The following is a 16,699-nucleotide window of genomic DNA, read 5'->3' as shown; positions in this document are numbered from 1 at the left end:
ACACCGCTTGTACCACTGCTCCGTCCAATGGCTGCTTAATAAGAGGGGCAGATGGCTGACCTTTTGGGTGTCTGTTTCTAAATTGTGACTGTTCAGAGGTTTGTCTGTTTCTGAGGAGACACTTGAGGTCAGTACATCAGAAGTCATGTTTTGCATGAAGAGTGTACAAATGGTGTTAAATCACACCATTGGCTGGTAAAAATGGATAAAGCAAAGATTTTATCAGATACTTGTTAGCATTTTGGGAATTGTGTGCTCAGCTTTAGCTCCTCTCCTAAGTTCGACTTTGAGTACTGTGGTGGGGCAGCCATCAAGACATCTTCATTTTTTTTTTTTTTCTTGTGGACTCACAGTTCTCCACAACGCGCTCTCCCTCAAATTAGACGGATCAGAGCGTGCATATCACAACCCCTGGGGATCTAAAAGGGCCGTGACTGGTTATTAATTGATTTATTTATTTATCTCCTGTGCCTGCTTGGTTATTAGGTTGCCATGGGAAACAGGCTAGGCCAGATCCTCTCTATTATTAAAGACACAATTTCTTGAACTGGAGACCCAGCTGTCTGAATAATTAATTTAGCGAATGAATTATCTTGCAAACAGTTAAGTCTTCCCCTCCCTCTGAAATGAGCCTTTCTCTTATTGTTTAATGGACAGTGGAATTCCCACCAGCCTGCTTTCTCTCATCGAACCCTCCTCCTCTTCTTAGCAGGAGCACGGGGTCTGACTGAGCATGCCCAGAGCACTTTGCGTCTCTCCTGCCATCTCTCTCACTTACGCCTTACATGCCACCTCTTACCCCATCTGTCTCCAATTGCACTACTCACTCTCTCCTCCTCGCCTACCTCCTACCCTGCAGAACCAACTAGGATTCTGCCCTGACTGTCAGGACTCCGAATTGTCTCTGCGTCATCAACCTCTAGACTATTATGATATGACAAATCCCTGCTGTGGAGCAGGTGTTTACGAGTTAACCCGTGTCGTACTTGAATATGTTTGTGCGCCCTCTCTCAGTCCTAACCAGTGTATTCCCTTCCAGCTGTGTTCCTAACCTTACTAGTCCCCACACTTTGCTAGCTTGTTAGCAGATGGTACCCCTGTCCCAGTGACAGGCACAGTATTTTGCTAGTGGTTTCTTTTCCTACAACTGTTAGCTTGCTAACCCTCTCTCACTGTCTCCACTTCTCCTGACAGACCACACAGGGCTTGTTCTGAGGCCCATTCTTGCTAATCTGATCAGGCAGGCAAATACGCCGGGAAAAGCGCTTTAATGATCCCCCTAATTACCTCAAGTCAATACCAACTGTATTATTAGACTCGGGGAAAATATTCCATTAGGGTGCCCCCCGTGGGAGTCCCCCCTGTGCGCGCTGATGTCACGCGCTGCGCGCCCCCTACGCTTGTAATTAATTTTATTTACACACGCAGGAATGCACAAGGTCGCACCTGCAGCCCGGAGCCGCCCGACTCGGCCCGCCTAATCAGATCTGTCATAATTACCATTCTGCATGCTTCTGACACACGCCGGGAAATATTTCAATTTAACTACAGCCACTAGCTCCGGCAGATGCAGTGTGAGAGAGAGCGAGAGAGAGCGAGTGTGAGTCTGTCTAAGTGTGTGCATACAGGAGAGTGTGTGTCTGAGTGAGGTGGAATTGCATGGGGAGATATTAGGACCTATCCAAGTACTCATGCTGGTGCTTGTGTGCACTTGGTTTGCTAGCATTATTTGCTCTCCCTCTGTCTTTCACAGTATTCTCTCTCTGCCCTCGTCTCTCCCCCTCTAAAGACTGCCTCTTTGTCCACATCACTCTGACTACATCATATTCCTCAGTCGCTGACTTCACACTACACTTCAGAAACTGATCTTCAAGACAATCGGGCAGTCTGTCTTCTTACCTTGTGAGATACTTCACCTTGTTGCTACTTTTGTAAATATTCTATTTAAGGTAGAAAATAAATACAGAGGCAGCAGACAGCACTGAATAAAGTGCTGCATGTTGAAGACTTTTATTTCAAAACACCTTTTGGGGATGAAAATTTGTTCAGTTTCATTAGTTGTGAAGCAAAGTTGTAGGCCAATTAAAAACACTTATTTAGCTGACATAGACAATTTGCAGGTTCTCTGCTATTTCAATCCCTAATTCAATAAGATCAGTCATGATTTATCAGCTTAATTATGCTTTGATATTAGCAATTAAACCCCAGCTTTGAATTAAATCTTAATCAAGCTCTTATAATTGATGGAATCAGACTCCATGTAGGTGCTTTCTGTATTTGTAATGTTTGCTGCCGTTGCTGTTTATTTCTAGTTCATCTTCAGTGTGTTTGTTGTCTTCTGTGCATTCATCCTCCATCTGCCTCAGCAGTACCGAACTGAAAAGATTATCAGCAAGAGGTAAATTTGTGGTGGAGGAACGGTGTTTGAACAATGTGTGTAGCTGTGCAGTCGGTGTTAGCACCCAAATATCTGCCCACCACTGGGCTAAACCAGATTACGGCGCAATTTCAACAGTACTAATATTTAACATAAAGAGGCATATGTGCTGTACTGTAGCATTGTCAGTGACACAATTTTCCGCCATTTCATACACATACACAATCTGAAGTGCTTTACTGGGCAAAGAGAACAAAATTATACTGTTTTGCAATATCAATTTTACATCTTGATGAGATAAAATATGTTGCTTACAAATGTTGTTTTTAGTACCGCGGACAAATACTAAATGTGGCAATATATTTCTGTGGTCTAATTTATGGCAACTTTAACAGTTCTGATGATGCAACACAAGCATGGTTTCACTGGGAGCCTCTAAGTTGTGTTACTGTTGCTGCGTTATATGTGTGAGGAAGGACTTTTTTGAAAAAGAACAAGTCGTGGTTAAAAAAAAAAAAGATTTAACCACACAGATGTTTAATGAGCTCCATTTTAGACGGACTGGTCATTTGCCTTTGGTTATTCTTTATGCCCCATCTGCCTTTATTTGGTCGCTCGAAAATTCCCAGCACACTTTATTGGTTCGCCAGCCATGACGTAAACGGCCACACAGAACTGGTCGGTATTGTTTCTGGGACCAAGTGCTGACACAGAGAGGGCCATTTCCTGCACAGTCATGCCTCGCCTCCACAATGTGTGTCGTGTTAGCTGTCAGTCTGTTGCTGTTGTCAGCTCGCTTATTGTATCGGCAGAGGTCGCGACCTCCCCTTCAGACAACGTTCACTGTTTGGCTAAGACTTCTCCGTGTCACAGCTCGAATGGAGATAATTGTTTGGCATGTATGATTCAGACTGGCAAATTTCTCTCCTAAAGCTCAGCCACTGACATTATCGCAAAAGAAGATAATGCACAATCTGGCAATGACAATCTGGAAAGCATCCACTCTGACAAGACACCAGAGTCATATCAACATGATTTAATAATAATAGAAAAAGATTTATTTTATTTATTTATTTATTTATTTATTTATTTTTAAAGGCACACTTGAAATGATTTAGATGACTGTTTTTAATCCCCAGAAGCTTTCCTTACGACAAAAGTAGCTCTATGATTTGTACATATGAGAACAAAATATTTCATCATCCATCTCTTTGGTAGCAAATCCAACCATCCGTAAGGCCTGTCAATTCAAAAAGATGTCCGTTTCATCCATCTGTTTTGTTGTCTGGCTTCTTGTGAATGCTCAGGACCAGCGAGTGATGATGAAGTTATGAAAATTCGAGTCTTACCATACGGTGAACAGCCTTAGATACAGTGTAAATAAAGTTGTATATTTTTAGGGGAAAAAAATGTTAGTTTTGTTTTTCTAAACCCAATTCAATTATTTTTTCTTTATATCCATTTGAAATATTAAGTGCCTTCACGCCATCTGTTTAGTTGTGTGTTCTCCGCTGCTGTCGGCGTCCAGGCGTGCTTCTGAGGGTGGAGACAGAGACAGAGCGGTGAGCTTGTTACTGGAGGGTCACCAGTTTGAATCAATAAAACTGATGGAAATAAGTATAAGTGTATTTTTTACAACAGCACTGAGCTTTCTCAGACGCTCGGCAGTAGAGTTGGACGACGAAATGAGATCAGAGTGATCATCTTACACCTCAACATCAAGACAATATTTTGTTAAGGTAAAAACGTACTGAGTTAATGTGATATTCAATCAGATCCACCACTGATGTGTGTGACATCACTTTGTTTGGTTTCTCTGCTGCTGCTTTTCATGGCTGTAAATAAAATGTTCGAAGAGAGCCATCACTGTGTGCTATCACTCAAGGTGCTCATGAAAGAGCAAGCAAGAGAGAGAGTGGAAACCACATTGCGTCATGCTGGCCATGTTAGGTCGCTCTTCTTCACACTTGAGGTAATAATGTGCAATCCTATCAGCTGCTGGCGATTTCACAGCTATTGACAACAGGACAATGAGCCCAACCTTTCTCAGTAGCATTGACATGATCAATGCTCAAAACATTAATGAATGGCAGGACATGGATATGACGTAGGAGCTGCTTTTCAGATACAAGGTTGAGCATGTTAAAAATGAACAAGGCTCAGTAATCTTCTTTTCACTGATGGTAAATAAATTAGTATTTTCTGATCTAGCAGAGCTATTTCCAGCGCAAACCTTCTCCTCACTGGGCTCTAAGTGAACGACAGAACATAAACATGATTACTTTGGGGATATAATGAATGCACAGTTCAGTAATCTTCTCCTTCCCTGTACCGAAACAAATCTGTATGTTAAGATCTTGCCTTGTCCTCATCTCTATCACACAGAGAATGGAAGAATACAAACACGATTACTTTGGATATACAATGAATGCGTAGCTTAACCTTACACATGCATTTACTGTCGCAACAATAATCAATGGTTTTAATTCCACATCGTGCAGTAAAATGAATCCTTCCTGTCATGAATCAGTGCTTGGACCACCAGAACCTGACAGCCGCAAAGGAGTGTTAAGGTGCACCTTTTCGTTAATAGTTCACTTTGACTTTGTGGGTATTTTTGGCCTTTGCTCACCTGATCAGCATTGAGACAATTGAATGAAGGCACTAATAGTCAGACGAGCTGGACATTGCAGCATAATGGTTGGTCTATTAGCAGGGTACAATGTGTTTTTCTGCTTTATTTTGTCTCGGCCCATCATTGCTGTGTTTCCAATTTGCCAGTGCTGTTCAATTAGGCGACTGACCCCATTTCAATCGGCCTATCTTCTCCACAGTCAACCAAAGACCAGACAGTTTGTACAGTCACAGCAAAGACTTACCTCCCCTATACGAAAAACAAAACAAAACACAAAAACAAAAACAAAAAACTGGCATCAGAATCGTTCAGTCAATTATTGCTTATTGTTGCGGGAGGTTTGCAGATGCTCGAGCATCAGGAACATTTCAAGGCTCCTCTGTCGTCAGCAGATGGGCGACCACCTCAGCCTAATGTATTTAAAGCACGGTACACGTTCCTGGTGAGGCGAAGGTGCACGTGCAGCCACTGGTTTGACTCGCACAAGGAAGAAAAACAGGTTTAGACATAGCGTGTTATCGTCCGCATTTATCTGTGTAGTGTTGTCTGCCAGTGCTGGACCCCCGCCAGGATCAAGGAGGGGAGGACGAGACAATAATGCATTGTCTCCTCTCTACTTTTAGTTCACTCCCTTGCTCAGACAGAGGAGAGGTTTGTCTTGCTGCCCTCAAATCTGCTCTGCCCCTCAAACAGCCAGCCAAAACAATAGCCACAATCATTTCTTCGTCTGAGTATTTTTTCTTCTTCTTGTTTTGTTTGACATGTCATCCAGGTCTTTTCATACATATGATACTAAATGCACAGGGATAGTCTGCTTCCGGGATCGAAACCAAGCCATTAATTTTGGTCACGCACTAACCCGAGGAAGGAGGGGGCGAGGGGTGAGGGGGCGGGGTGGGGGGGGAACTCAAATGGCAAATTGATGGACATCTGTTGGCTTATTTTATTTATTTATTTTTGCGGTGGCCGAGGTCAGCCTGATGAGGCTGATAACAAGCAAATGAGATTAGAGAGAAGGTGTTGGCTGGGCCGTGTGACGGACCTTTCTGTCTGACTGTCTGTCTCCCTTATGTCCCCGTTTCACAGCAAGGACCAGTTCATTCGTGTTCCTGAGCCTCCATGTTGGGGGCGTTTGCCGCGGTAGCTTGGTGGTGAACGGGTGAATGGGTGGGTGGTTTGGGGCGGTGAATACCATGCTGTTCTCCGACAGAGCAGGCCTATGCTCTCACTGGCAGCTTGTGACTGCAACGCTCACATACACCGTGTACCGCATTGCATAGCTGGATGAACCTTGCGCATGAATTCAACTATTGTGTTGTGAGGAAAATATTTTTATCAGAAAACCCTGCTGCTATTTATACCAGGACCGCACAATGGTCTGCTGAGGAGTTTATTACCCTTTTAATTTGGCACCTTATGACCCCAGAGTCCCACAAGCCCCTGGTCAGATCTGTGTCTGCTGTAAAACAAGAAAAGGCTGGCAGCTCTTGATTGCTTGTCCCGTTGTTTGAAACTAATTATTAATTAAGCAGTGATGACCCAGAGGCAGCGGATTATTGTGCAATATTGTCACAGGTGTGTGCCAGCATAGCAAGATAATCCTATGCCCGTCGGTATTTATTGCTTCGATGAACTTGTTTGCAGCATCTGTGGGTTCAACTCGGAGGTGTTTTGAGCATCAAAATGCACTACCTCTCCGATAATCTAAGTAGGGAAAATGCATTGGTTTACTTCAGTAGGTCGATTTAAAAGCTTATCGGCATTTGTTTCTGGGCCTTTAATGTGAAGTGAATGTAAATGCGCAGTAAATGTGATTTCCACCACAGCATCACTGGGTTTCTTCAGCAGTTTCCTTGGGGATGTCACGCTGTGATCTGTCAAATAAACAACTCTGTCACGTAGAAATGTGTTTTGTTTTGTTTTTTTTTTTTTAAGCACTTGACAGTTACTAATATCATTAACATCACTAATATTATCACCGTTAGACTTGTAGTCCTATTAGATATTTCCTCCATAGAACATTTTGATCACACAGTTAATGTCATTCACTGCAGATGTGACTTAAATGTCTAAGTCATGACAGGCCCTGGTGGTTTATTGAACTTTTAATCAAACTGTTTTCATTATTTACTCAGTAATTTTTTTTAAGTCATCTCACCTTAAGAAGCAGCTGAGCCCCGAACATTAGAGACTATGAAGAAACTTTTTGTGAATTGTACTAATTTAAATTACAGATTTAATTATTCTGCTTATAAATTGATCTGCTCACAGATATACGTAATTAATTGATTCGTTTCTTAATGAAAGCAATTTTAAAAATGCCATAAACCTTTGTGAGCATGCTTTACACAGTTTGTTTCTGAATGGGGAGTTTGAATACTCGTATTTAGTATCACTGCCAAAGGTGAGGAGTCATAGTTCATAACAGAATAAAAACCTGGACACACCAGTGTAAATTTAAATCCTGTCATGGTTACCAGGCAGGAAAACAGTCACCTTTAAATGCATGTTCAGTTGTTTGTCATCATCTTGGCGGCAAAAAGACTGAAAGCTTTTTACATCACTGGCCTCTGAAGTTGGTTTGACTGACATGTGTACCAACCTACTTACCCATCCATCGTGACCACTTCTGAACCAAACCGTTGTTAACTTTTTGTGCCGCTTCGCGCTGGACATTGTTTTGCAGGAAGTGGCTGCTTGTTGTTTGTTTTTGTGTAGAGTGGGTTGATGAGAGATGTGAGTCTTAACCATACAGTGCAAAGGCTGCTGTCTGCGAGCTGTCATATCGGTTTCTGTTGGTTAGAGTGGGAGTGTAGGCTTGGCCGAAGTGCCAAATCCAGTCGTCGTCTTCCTTCCTGCAGCATTTTTACAGCCTCACGTCTTAAGCAGCAACTTGAGAAGGTTTCTTGACTGCGTTGTGAAGTGTGTATACTGCAGTCGGTGTGTTGGCCAGCAGCGGGGCCTGCTCTGAACTACCTGTTCTATTTATTTATAGAGAGCCCTTAATGATCTTCAGCACAACACGGAGTACACTGCATTGAAGAGCCCTAGATTTTTGTTTTCTGGACTGTGTTGGAACACTTTAGCAGCAGGGGCAGCAAGTTCCGTGATACAATCAAGAGCAGTTGGTGCTTGTCAGCTGCGGTGGAGAGCCTCAACAAATTACATTAAACAATAAAGAGGAAAACAGATTTGCAACAGAATGGTAATATCAGCAGAGCGCGGGATTGTTGTTGATGTAGTCATTCCTGAGAAGGAATACTGATATTTAAGGAAGCTCATTCCTCCAGGTTCTATACGTTTATGTTTTTCTTTATTTGTAGTTTAGTAGCAACTATTGAGTCAGTGTAAACTCTCTTTCTGGGTCTCGCCCTCTCTCTCTCTCAACCCCCCCCCCCGCCCCGACTGCTGCCGCTGGCTGGTCTGCGGAAGCAATGCAATTAGACAAACACAAACAAAGCTCTTGAAACTGCCATGGAAAATGCTGACTGTCCACTGTCCTCCGTGCCGGCCAGGAGCCGCGCTAACTGCCGTTCGACATACATCACAGAAAAGCACCTTCTTCTACGTCAAAGCTAAATGTCAGATCAGAAAGCGTAGAAGTGATCCAACCCACACAGCAAAGCAAGAAGCCACACACACATTTGCGAACTAATAACTCTCTGTATTTTATTTCATTAAATGGACTTCCTGGCATTGAAATGGAGTTCACGTCATTCCTTTGTTTGATTGGCTCTGCTACTTTGGGTTTAATCCTGCTGGTTTGGGGAGTGTTTGAGTTGGATTACTCCATCGTTGGGCCGGGGTGCTGTTTCCCTGGCTTTGACAAGATGGTGTGTGGTGGTTGGTGCGCATCTGTTTGTGTGTGTGTGTGTGTGTGTGTGTGCACTTGCGTGTGTGTTCGCCCTCACTACCGAATCAGCTGAAACCACAGACAGCCCAACTGGATCGCCGTCCAAATCCCTCTGCATGCAAATTAAAAACGCAACAATAAACGTGGCAAAGGAACAAGGTGGGCACACAAGCTTGCTAGCTTTATGGCCCCCTCTTCCCGCTCTCCTCCCTGTATCGCTCTCTCTCTCTCCCCCCTTTATGTGTCTCTCTCTCTCTCTCTTTCTCCCCCTCTCGGCTTCCTCCAAAACCCCTCCTGGGTTTGATGTGGCTTATGGGAGGAGTTGGAACAGGGGACAACCAAACTGCTGAGTTATCTCTTGCATGCAGTGTGGCGTCGTGGCTCTGCCCTGTGTGTGTGCATGTGTGTGTGTCTGTGTGTGGACCAGCAGCGCGGTGTAATCCTGTGGAAATGAAAGGTGCTGCCACGCACTGGCCGGGAGATTACAGCGCCGCTCTGTCACTCTGCCAGGATAGACTACTCGGCTGAGCGAGTAGCCTCCTGTAACACACACACACACACTCTCACACACCTCACTGCTTTTCTTTGACGCCGGGCTTCCTTCGCACCGCTCACACTCCCCAGCCGTCCCGCCTTCTTCATCCACTCTTGTCCTTTTACAGCTCTGTTGTAGCTTCAGTACAGCTTCATCGAACCCCCCCGCACACACACTCCTCTTTGCTCTCCCACACAGCTCGACCGTGTGTTACTTCCTTTCGTTCTTACTCACACACCCACAGACACACAAATGGGCCTTGTAGTCGTGAATCCTCAGGTTGTCACAAACACACATTTGAATTCCTGGGATCGTGTGAAGTCATAAAACGTCTCTCTACTCCTCGCCTCTCAACCTGATCCCCATCCTGATCTCAGCCCGAGTCCACAGTCCTCCCCCTAATGAGAGGCTCCAAAAGTAAGTCACGCTCAGAAATATAAGAAAAGGCTATGTAGTTTAAATCCAGGGCTGGAAGTGAAAGCTATTTTCTTCACTGATTAATCTGTCCGTCATCATAGATGGTGTAGTTTTCATTTATTAAATAATACCTTAAAATCCTCACATGGTTCAGATTTCTGCTTCAATTTAAAGAATGACCTGTCAATCAGCTCATTTTGATGAACCCAAAAAAGTTTCAACTCTTTCCTTCACATCTCAGTGCATCAATATCTTCTCACGTTGTTATATAACTGTGTCTACGCAAAATCACCTCCAGACTGATTGAAGTAACGTTGAACATTACATCATTGTGTGTTTTTACAGTAGTCGTACTGCAGCAACTCTGACACACATAGAGCATAAACTGGTTCACTCCTGTGCTGTCACCTCATAGTCGTTCTCACATGAAGCGTTCAGGTTGTAGTCCGTCCCTCGTCCCCCCCATTTTCTTCACCAGCTCTGTCTTTCATGGCCCTCTGCTGGAATGTTTCAAACATGGGAGTCACTTTCCTCCTCCCATGGGTGCTGCTCAATATGCGAGCGTGTGTTTCCCGTCACGTTAAATAGTTCCTTCCTGCTGCGTTGCTTGACCTTGGCTAATTCACATCTTCGTCTTCAGCTGTGTCAGAGAAACACGCTGACGGCAGGTGCAGCTTTTGTGGGATAATGGACTGTTAAGTGTGTGTGTGGCTTTAGTTTTATTTTGATGGTGTTTAAGTGCTAGAAAGTGTTTCTGCATAACAATATTTTTCATTCTTTTCGATCACTTAAATCACCTGAAATGGTGTCACTGGATTGTTTTCATCGCAGCGCTTTGAAGCTTCCCTGCGGAGCAACTTTTTTTTATCTTGCGGTCTATTTTAACAACATAAGAAGCCGATGTAGTAATCACTGTTTGGCTGTATGAATCCGTTGTTACTGACTGTTACTGACTGCTGCAACATGTGCACACGTTAACGTCTCAAGATTGTGTTTTACTGATCTGCTCTATCTCTCTGCCCCCCCCCACAGGGTTGGCTCTGCGAGCTGCTTCGTTGGAAAGAGGACCCGTCCCCTGAGAACCGGACACTGTGGGAGAACCTCTCCATGATCCGACGCTTCCTGAGCCTCTCGCAGGCCGAGCGGGACGCCATCTACGAGCAGGAGAGCAGTGCTGGGCAGCAGCACCACAACGAGCGGCCGTCCCACTTGATGCACGTTTCCACAGACCAGCTACAGGTGAGTCCTGACAGTGAACCGTCGGGCAAGGCATCGATCCGCAAGCTTGGGCCTCACGTCTGGAGGGAAGTTTTAGAAACCACAACAGATGTATGAAAACACACACAGTTTTAGTCGTGATTAGTAAGTTTGTTTTTTATCAGTAAAGAACTTAAGTCTGGAACTATTTTCAGAATCCAAATTGTTTTCTTTTTGTCTGAAGTGACACTAACACCGGAGATGGATTGTCAGCAAAACAAACAATCTGAGCAGCATTCCTACTAAATCCTTAATCGATAGGTCGAGAAAAGGATCAGTGAACAAACTGATAATGGAAATGTGGACGTGTATCTTTGACTCATGTGAGTCACACAAACACTCAGCTCACTGAGGGTGTGCCTATTTTCCCACTTTCACCAAAGTGCTTTATCAAAAACAAACAAGTAAGAGAACATAATTTCCCCCTCTTTCGTCTAATCTAAACAAATTTTCAAGGAATTTCTAATAAACAACATTTAGGAATTTTTATGAATTCTTGTTAATTAGAAACACAGCAACACTTAAAAGTTCCTACTTTTCAGCACGAGCTGGAACGATATCATTAGCCTGAACTTATTTCACAAAGCTGCTTTATAAGAGACATCTGGCAGATGAATAGAAAATAACACACAGGCTTGGTTAACGGTCGAAATATCTTAATGAAGTACAATAATACTTCTATTAAAAGTCTGAGCCACAGCTGAATGTGTGATTAGTTATTTGGTTACTTGGAGACATGGCCAGTGTTTCACAAAGGCTGCCATTTACGAGATATAAATAAGGTAATAGGATTTCTTTTACAAATCAATTTCTCCAGCAGATATAGAATGAGGGACTTTTGCGCATGCAAACAGAAATGGCTGTGGATAAATAAAGTAGGATTCATTTTTTCAGATTTAATGGTCCATTTTGCATTGTCCATAAGAGACCAGTGTTAAAATATTTTGTCTGTCCTTCCCTAATGTGTCACATTAGCCAAATTAGCACGCATTTGCTCAATAAGAACTATCATAGCTCAGTATATTGGTACTGTAAAATCACATCTTTGGGTGCATTTATGCAGCTGCCAAACAGAGTCCCTGCAAAGTGCTGTTTTGCAAACTTCATTATGAAACACCTATTCTACAGTGTCTGACTCAGAAATGAAAATAAAAGAGCACCCATTTTGCAGGGTCAATAGGGACCACGAGTTGCCCACTCACTCCCTCTCCAACCACACAATGAGACATTTTACGAGTAATGTCTCATGTGTTTACACTAACGGGATTCTGACGGCAGAGTGAAAGGCATCGATAGCATTCTCACACTGCGGCAAATCAGCCAGACCATCGCAACATGAATTGTGCACAGGGAGCTTGTTTATCACTGCCTGGCAATAGAGCCTGATAAGCAGCAGAGGCGATAATAGAGAGGCCAGTTTCCCTGTGAATTCCCTCTGTGTTGTGTCTTTTTGAGTTCATGTGTGTCTGTGGCTGGATGTGTGTGTTGCTGATGCCTCCACTCCCACAATGAGACACAATCTCCCACCACCAAAAAGGGGGGAAAAAAGTCCTGTCTGCAGAACTGATTACATTCAGTGAGATATTACATGGAAAATTCCTCCAACCAAGTGCCTGCTCTGTACACAGCGGGCCCATTTTTCCTCACAACTCAATTGATTTTAATGAAAGGCCTTATTAAGGCGCCGATAAGTGTTCACTGATAACATCCCCGTCTGCTTTCCCCCCCCTTTTTTTTTTTCCCACTGCAGGCTCAGCCGCCCCAGTCGCAGCAGCAGCACCAGCCCTCCCTGTCCCTCCAGCACCCCTCCCAGCCCCACTTGTCCCAGCAGCCCTTGCAGCAGCAACAACAACCCCCCGCCGGCCCTCGATTGCCGCCACGCCAACCCTCCACCGCTTCCCCGGCCGAGACGGAGGACGAGGGCAGCCGCGGAGGGAGCATCAAGTCCCGCACCGGTGGAGGGAAGATCTCCCTGGAGGCTCTGGGGATCCTGCAGAGCTTCATCCAGGACGTGGGCCTGTATCCCGACGAAGAGGCCATCCACACCCTGTCGGCCCAGCTGGACCTGCCCAAGCTCACCATCATCAAGTTCTTCCAGAATCAGCGCTTCTACGTCAATCACCCCGCCAAGGCGCCGAAGGAGCACAGCAACAACAACAACAACAACAACAACAGCACCGCAGCCACCACCAACACCAACAGCAGCAGCGGCAGCAGCCCGGCCTTCGAGGAGGAGCTGACGGACTTCAGGGAGAGCGGGGAGCTGCTGAAGGAGCTGGACGAGAGCACGCAGACCAACAACACCATCTTCTCCATCAAGATCGAGGAGCAGCTGGCCCGAGGCGCCGAGGCCCAGTCGGAGTCCGAGCACGAGGCCAAGGAGTAGGACACACAGAGTTTTCTTGTGCACACACAGACTGATGACTGTGCTAAATGTAACGCTCTGGCCGACACAGAACCACCGCACTGCAAATAAAGAAAAGTAGTGTTTTTAAATGAATACAGCGCGCAGACTGTACGAGGAGTGTTTATATATACTGTATCAGATGCAGACTGACAGGCTACGTGAAGTGAGTGTTCACACACTGGAAAAGCCCATTTCAGACTCAAGTACTACTTTTTGGATTTTGTAAAACTTGTATTATTCACTGTAAAGACTGATGCATCATTTAAATAATCTGCACAAAAAAATTATTCTAAGTATGTTGCCGTGGATATTTGCTGACTGCACTCACTCAATGTCTGTTGTTTTACACTGACTTACTTTATCTTTTTGAGCTACTGATTATATTTAAAAAGAAAAAGAATCCCCCCACGCCCCCCCCCCCCTTGGAGTTTGCTAGGACTTTGATAGGTGTTTATGTACGTGACGTTTAACTGGATTTTTAAAAAAAAGAGAGAAAAATAAAAAACAGCAAATGAAATCGAGGACCAAGTGGTTGACAAGGCCTTAATCATGAGGTATCAAGTCTGGAGCCTGCTGGCAGATTAGTTATTCTTTTAAAAAGCGCATACAGTGATTATAGATCACTCCGACGTGATCGCCCAGCCCAGGTGCATCTCCGTGAATAGCTCAGTCTTTACATATTTGTTAGGGAGGAAATATAAATATATATATAGACATATATTGTAACTGTAAAAAGAAAAAAAAAATCCAAACAAACAAACAAACAAACAAACAAAAAAAAAAAAAAACAACAAAAAAAAATTACAGTCTTAAAGAAACTATGCCAACAAATGCCTTGTACTATACGGCACTGCCGATGTTAGATTATTTTGCAAAACTTTTGTCACTGTAACTTTCTGAATTGCCACACACAGTTAGAAATGTGAATTACACCATGTTTATGTTGTCCGACATTATTTATTTGCAGTTCATGCAGTGTTTTCTGATGTAATTACTTTTTTTGAAAAGTTTTATGTTGCGTAGCGCTTTTTTAAAAATTCCACCGATCTTTTTTGTATTTATAAATGTAATTTCGATGGGCAGTAAAAACAAAAAGTGTCTTAAACGTTTTAAATGGAGAAATGTGCTTTAAAGGTTGCCTATAATAAGTGCTGTATGTCGAGCAACTCATGCTACAAGCTTCACGATTAATGTTGTATGCAATTTTTACTATCATGCAAATAAGCTTAGGTAAAATGACTAACCTATAGAACACCTTAGAAAGAAAAACATATGCAATCTGTGTGAAAATCGATGTCTGCGATGTGTCTTCCTTTGGTTAACAATCCAACTCAAAAAGCTATTCCTGTATAAATATCTGTATAAAAGTGTTTCTTTTTTATGAGTTTATTTCAATGAGAACACCAGTTATTTTGTTACGACTGACTGTTTTATAAGTGTTTCTCGGTTCCTCCCTCAGAAATGTTCTAACTAGAAGTGGTTATTGATTGTTAATTACACAATTAAACTGTTTGTATTGTACCACAGATTTCTTGGCATTAACTTGACCAGACTCTTTTGACACCAGAGTTTTTGTTTTGTTTAGTTTTTTTTGTTTGTTTGTTTGTTGTTTTTCTTTTCATTTCTGGAAGCAAAAGATGAAACAATGTGAATTGTTTTATTTAAAATCCACTTCTGAGGATCTTCATCTCCAGTTACCGACTCATTCAGCTGCAGTCACTGAACGCGTTATTTGTAACAACTGTAAATATCACATCTTATGAATCGTTGATTGTTTATTCTTGTAAATATATTTGAGGTCTGTGCAAGAAGCTGGCCGTGCAGAAATTGAAGCCGGCGCTCTTGCCCTCCCTCTCGAACCGACTGTACCTGGGCTCTTCCTACTGCATCTTCACTTCTGCTGAGTGTAAACCTGGAGCACCTGTGAAAGCTGAAATAAATAAACGTTGGGTGTGAACACCTGTAAGAAAAAAAAAAAAAGAAAAAAAAAAAAAAAACTCTGCAGGGAGTTAATATATAAAAAGACACAGGTGTCCTGACCTCACTGTGAACCCCAGGTGAGGCCGGGTGTCTGCACCTTTAGGAAATCAACCCCCACCTGTTAACACCCTGAGAAATGTGCCAGCCAGTCTGGGCCGGCGTTCCCTTGATGTTCTGCTCTTCTTCTTCTTCTTCTTTCTTTTTTTTCTTCTTTTTTTCATGAATAAAAAGCCAGAGTGTAAAAAAGTGTGTGTTGAGAGGAAAACGTGCATCCTGCAGACGGCGGCGGGGGGAGAGGGTTCATTGTTTTGTCGAAGGTGAAGGTAAAACAAAGTAGCGAAGCCCCGTTAAGCTTCATTACCCAATTTTGACATTACAAGTGACTTATTCACTGACAAACAGAGGTGAAGGCACCAACAAACAACAGGAGCTCCACCATAATACTCCTCCTCATTATCACTGTTTTCTCAGGGATCAGCCGTGTTTGCCTCAGACTTAGAAAAGATTTTTCCGCCCAGATGGCTAATACTTTTTCCATAACTGTGGTTCTCCATCTTGGAGGTGGTCACGAAAAAATTTAGTGTTGGGGCTTCAGAGAGAAAGAAACCAACAGCATCCATGAATAGCTGTTAAAAAAAAAAAAGTTTGCAGCAGCGAGTTCACGGCGGGGGGGGGGGGCATCATGGGTGATTGCTCAGAGAAGACTGGCTGAACAGTTTTTAAATTCTGTCTCCATTAGGCTGTTCGCTTGTTCGCAGCAGCACCGAGCACTTCAAAGACTTTCCCAGATGTCAAAATAGAAATCATAATTAACAACAAGAATGGTGACTGATGAATCGCAGACTCTCTCACCCCGTGCTCCTCGTGCTGTTACTTATATGAGAAAATAAAAAATTAGCAGGCTACAGAAGATACGTTTCTCAGAAAGCATTCATCCTGCAGAGGCTGAATGTGCCACGTCGGAGAATAAATAAATAAAACGCCAAGTAGATACAGAATCTTTTTGTGATATTTGGAGAAACTCACAGCAAACAAGTTTCCACATAAAGCTTCAGTTGACACAGAAGTCTGGTTTAATTTTAACTCGGTCAGATTCACAGAACCCACGAAAGTCAGGCCAGGAGCAGTCAGACGGGCTGAACAAATATAAAATATACATAGATGTCATCCACAAGTTACATTAAAGTGGACTTCTTCCTTATGTGGTGACAATTTAAAGAAGAAATCATTTGATTTAT

At 43.3% G+C, this 16,699-nt stretch overlaps 1 protein-coding gene across 9 annotated transcripts in view; it reads left to right on the top strand.

Moving 5' to 3' along the window:
• satb1b (SATB homeobox 1b) overlaps positions 1–15,461 on the top strand; it is a 60,921-nt gene extending 45,460 nt beyond the window's left edge. For 8 of the 9 annotated variants that reach the window (XM_029503339.1, XM_029503337.1, XM_029503336.1 and 5 more), the window contains 2 exons: positions 10,850–11,056; positions 12,825–15,461. In XM_029503339.1, coding sequence (XP_029359199.1) covers positions 10,850–11,056; positions 12,825–13,460 — 843 coding nt within the window. In that variant the 3' untranslated portion in view covers positions 13,461–15,461. The remainder of the gene's footprint in view (positions 1–10,849; positions 11,057–12,824) is intronic. The other variant, XM_029503335.1, reaches the window with a different exon arrangement.
• Positions 15,462–16,699: the final 1,238 nt, after the last annotated feature.

The sequence above is a fragment of the Echeneis naucrates genome, chromosome 6 (genome assembly GCF_900963305.1).
Source record: "Echeneis naucrates chromosome 6, fEcheNa1.1, whole genome shotgun sequence".
Lineage (NCBI taxonomy): Eukaryota > Metazoa > Chordata > Actinopteri > Carangiformes > Echeneidae > Echeneis > Echeneis naucrates.
Note: the sequence above shows the minus strand (reverse complement) of the source record. Positions and strands in the feature narration are given on the sequence as shown.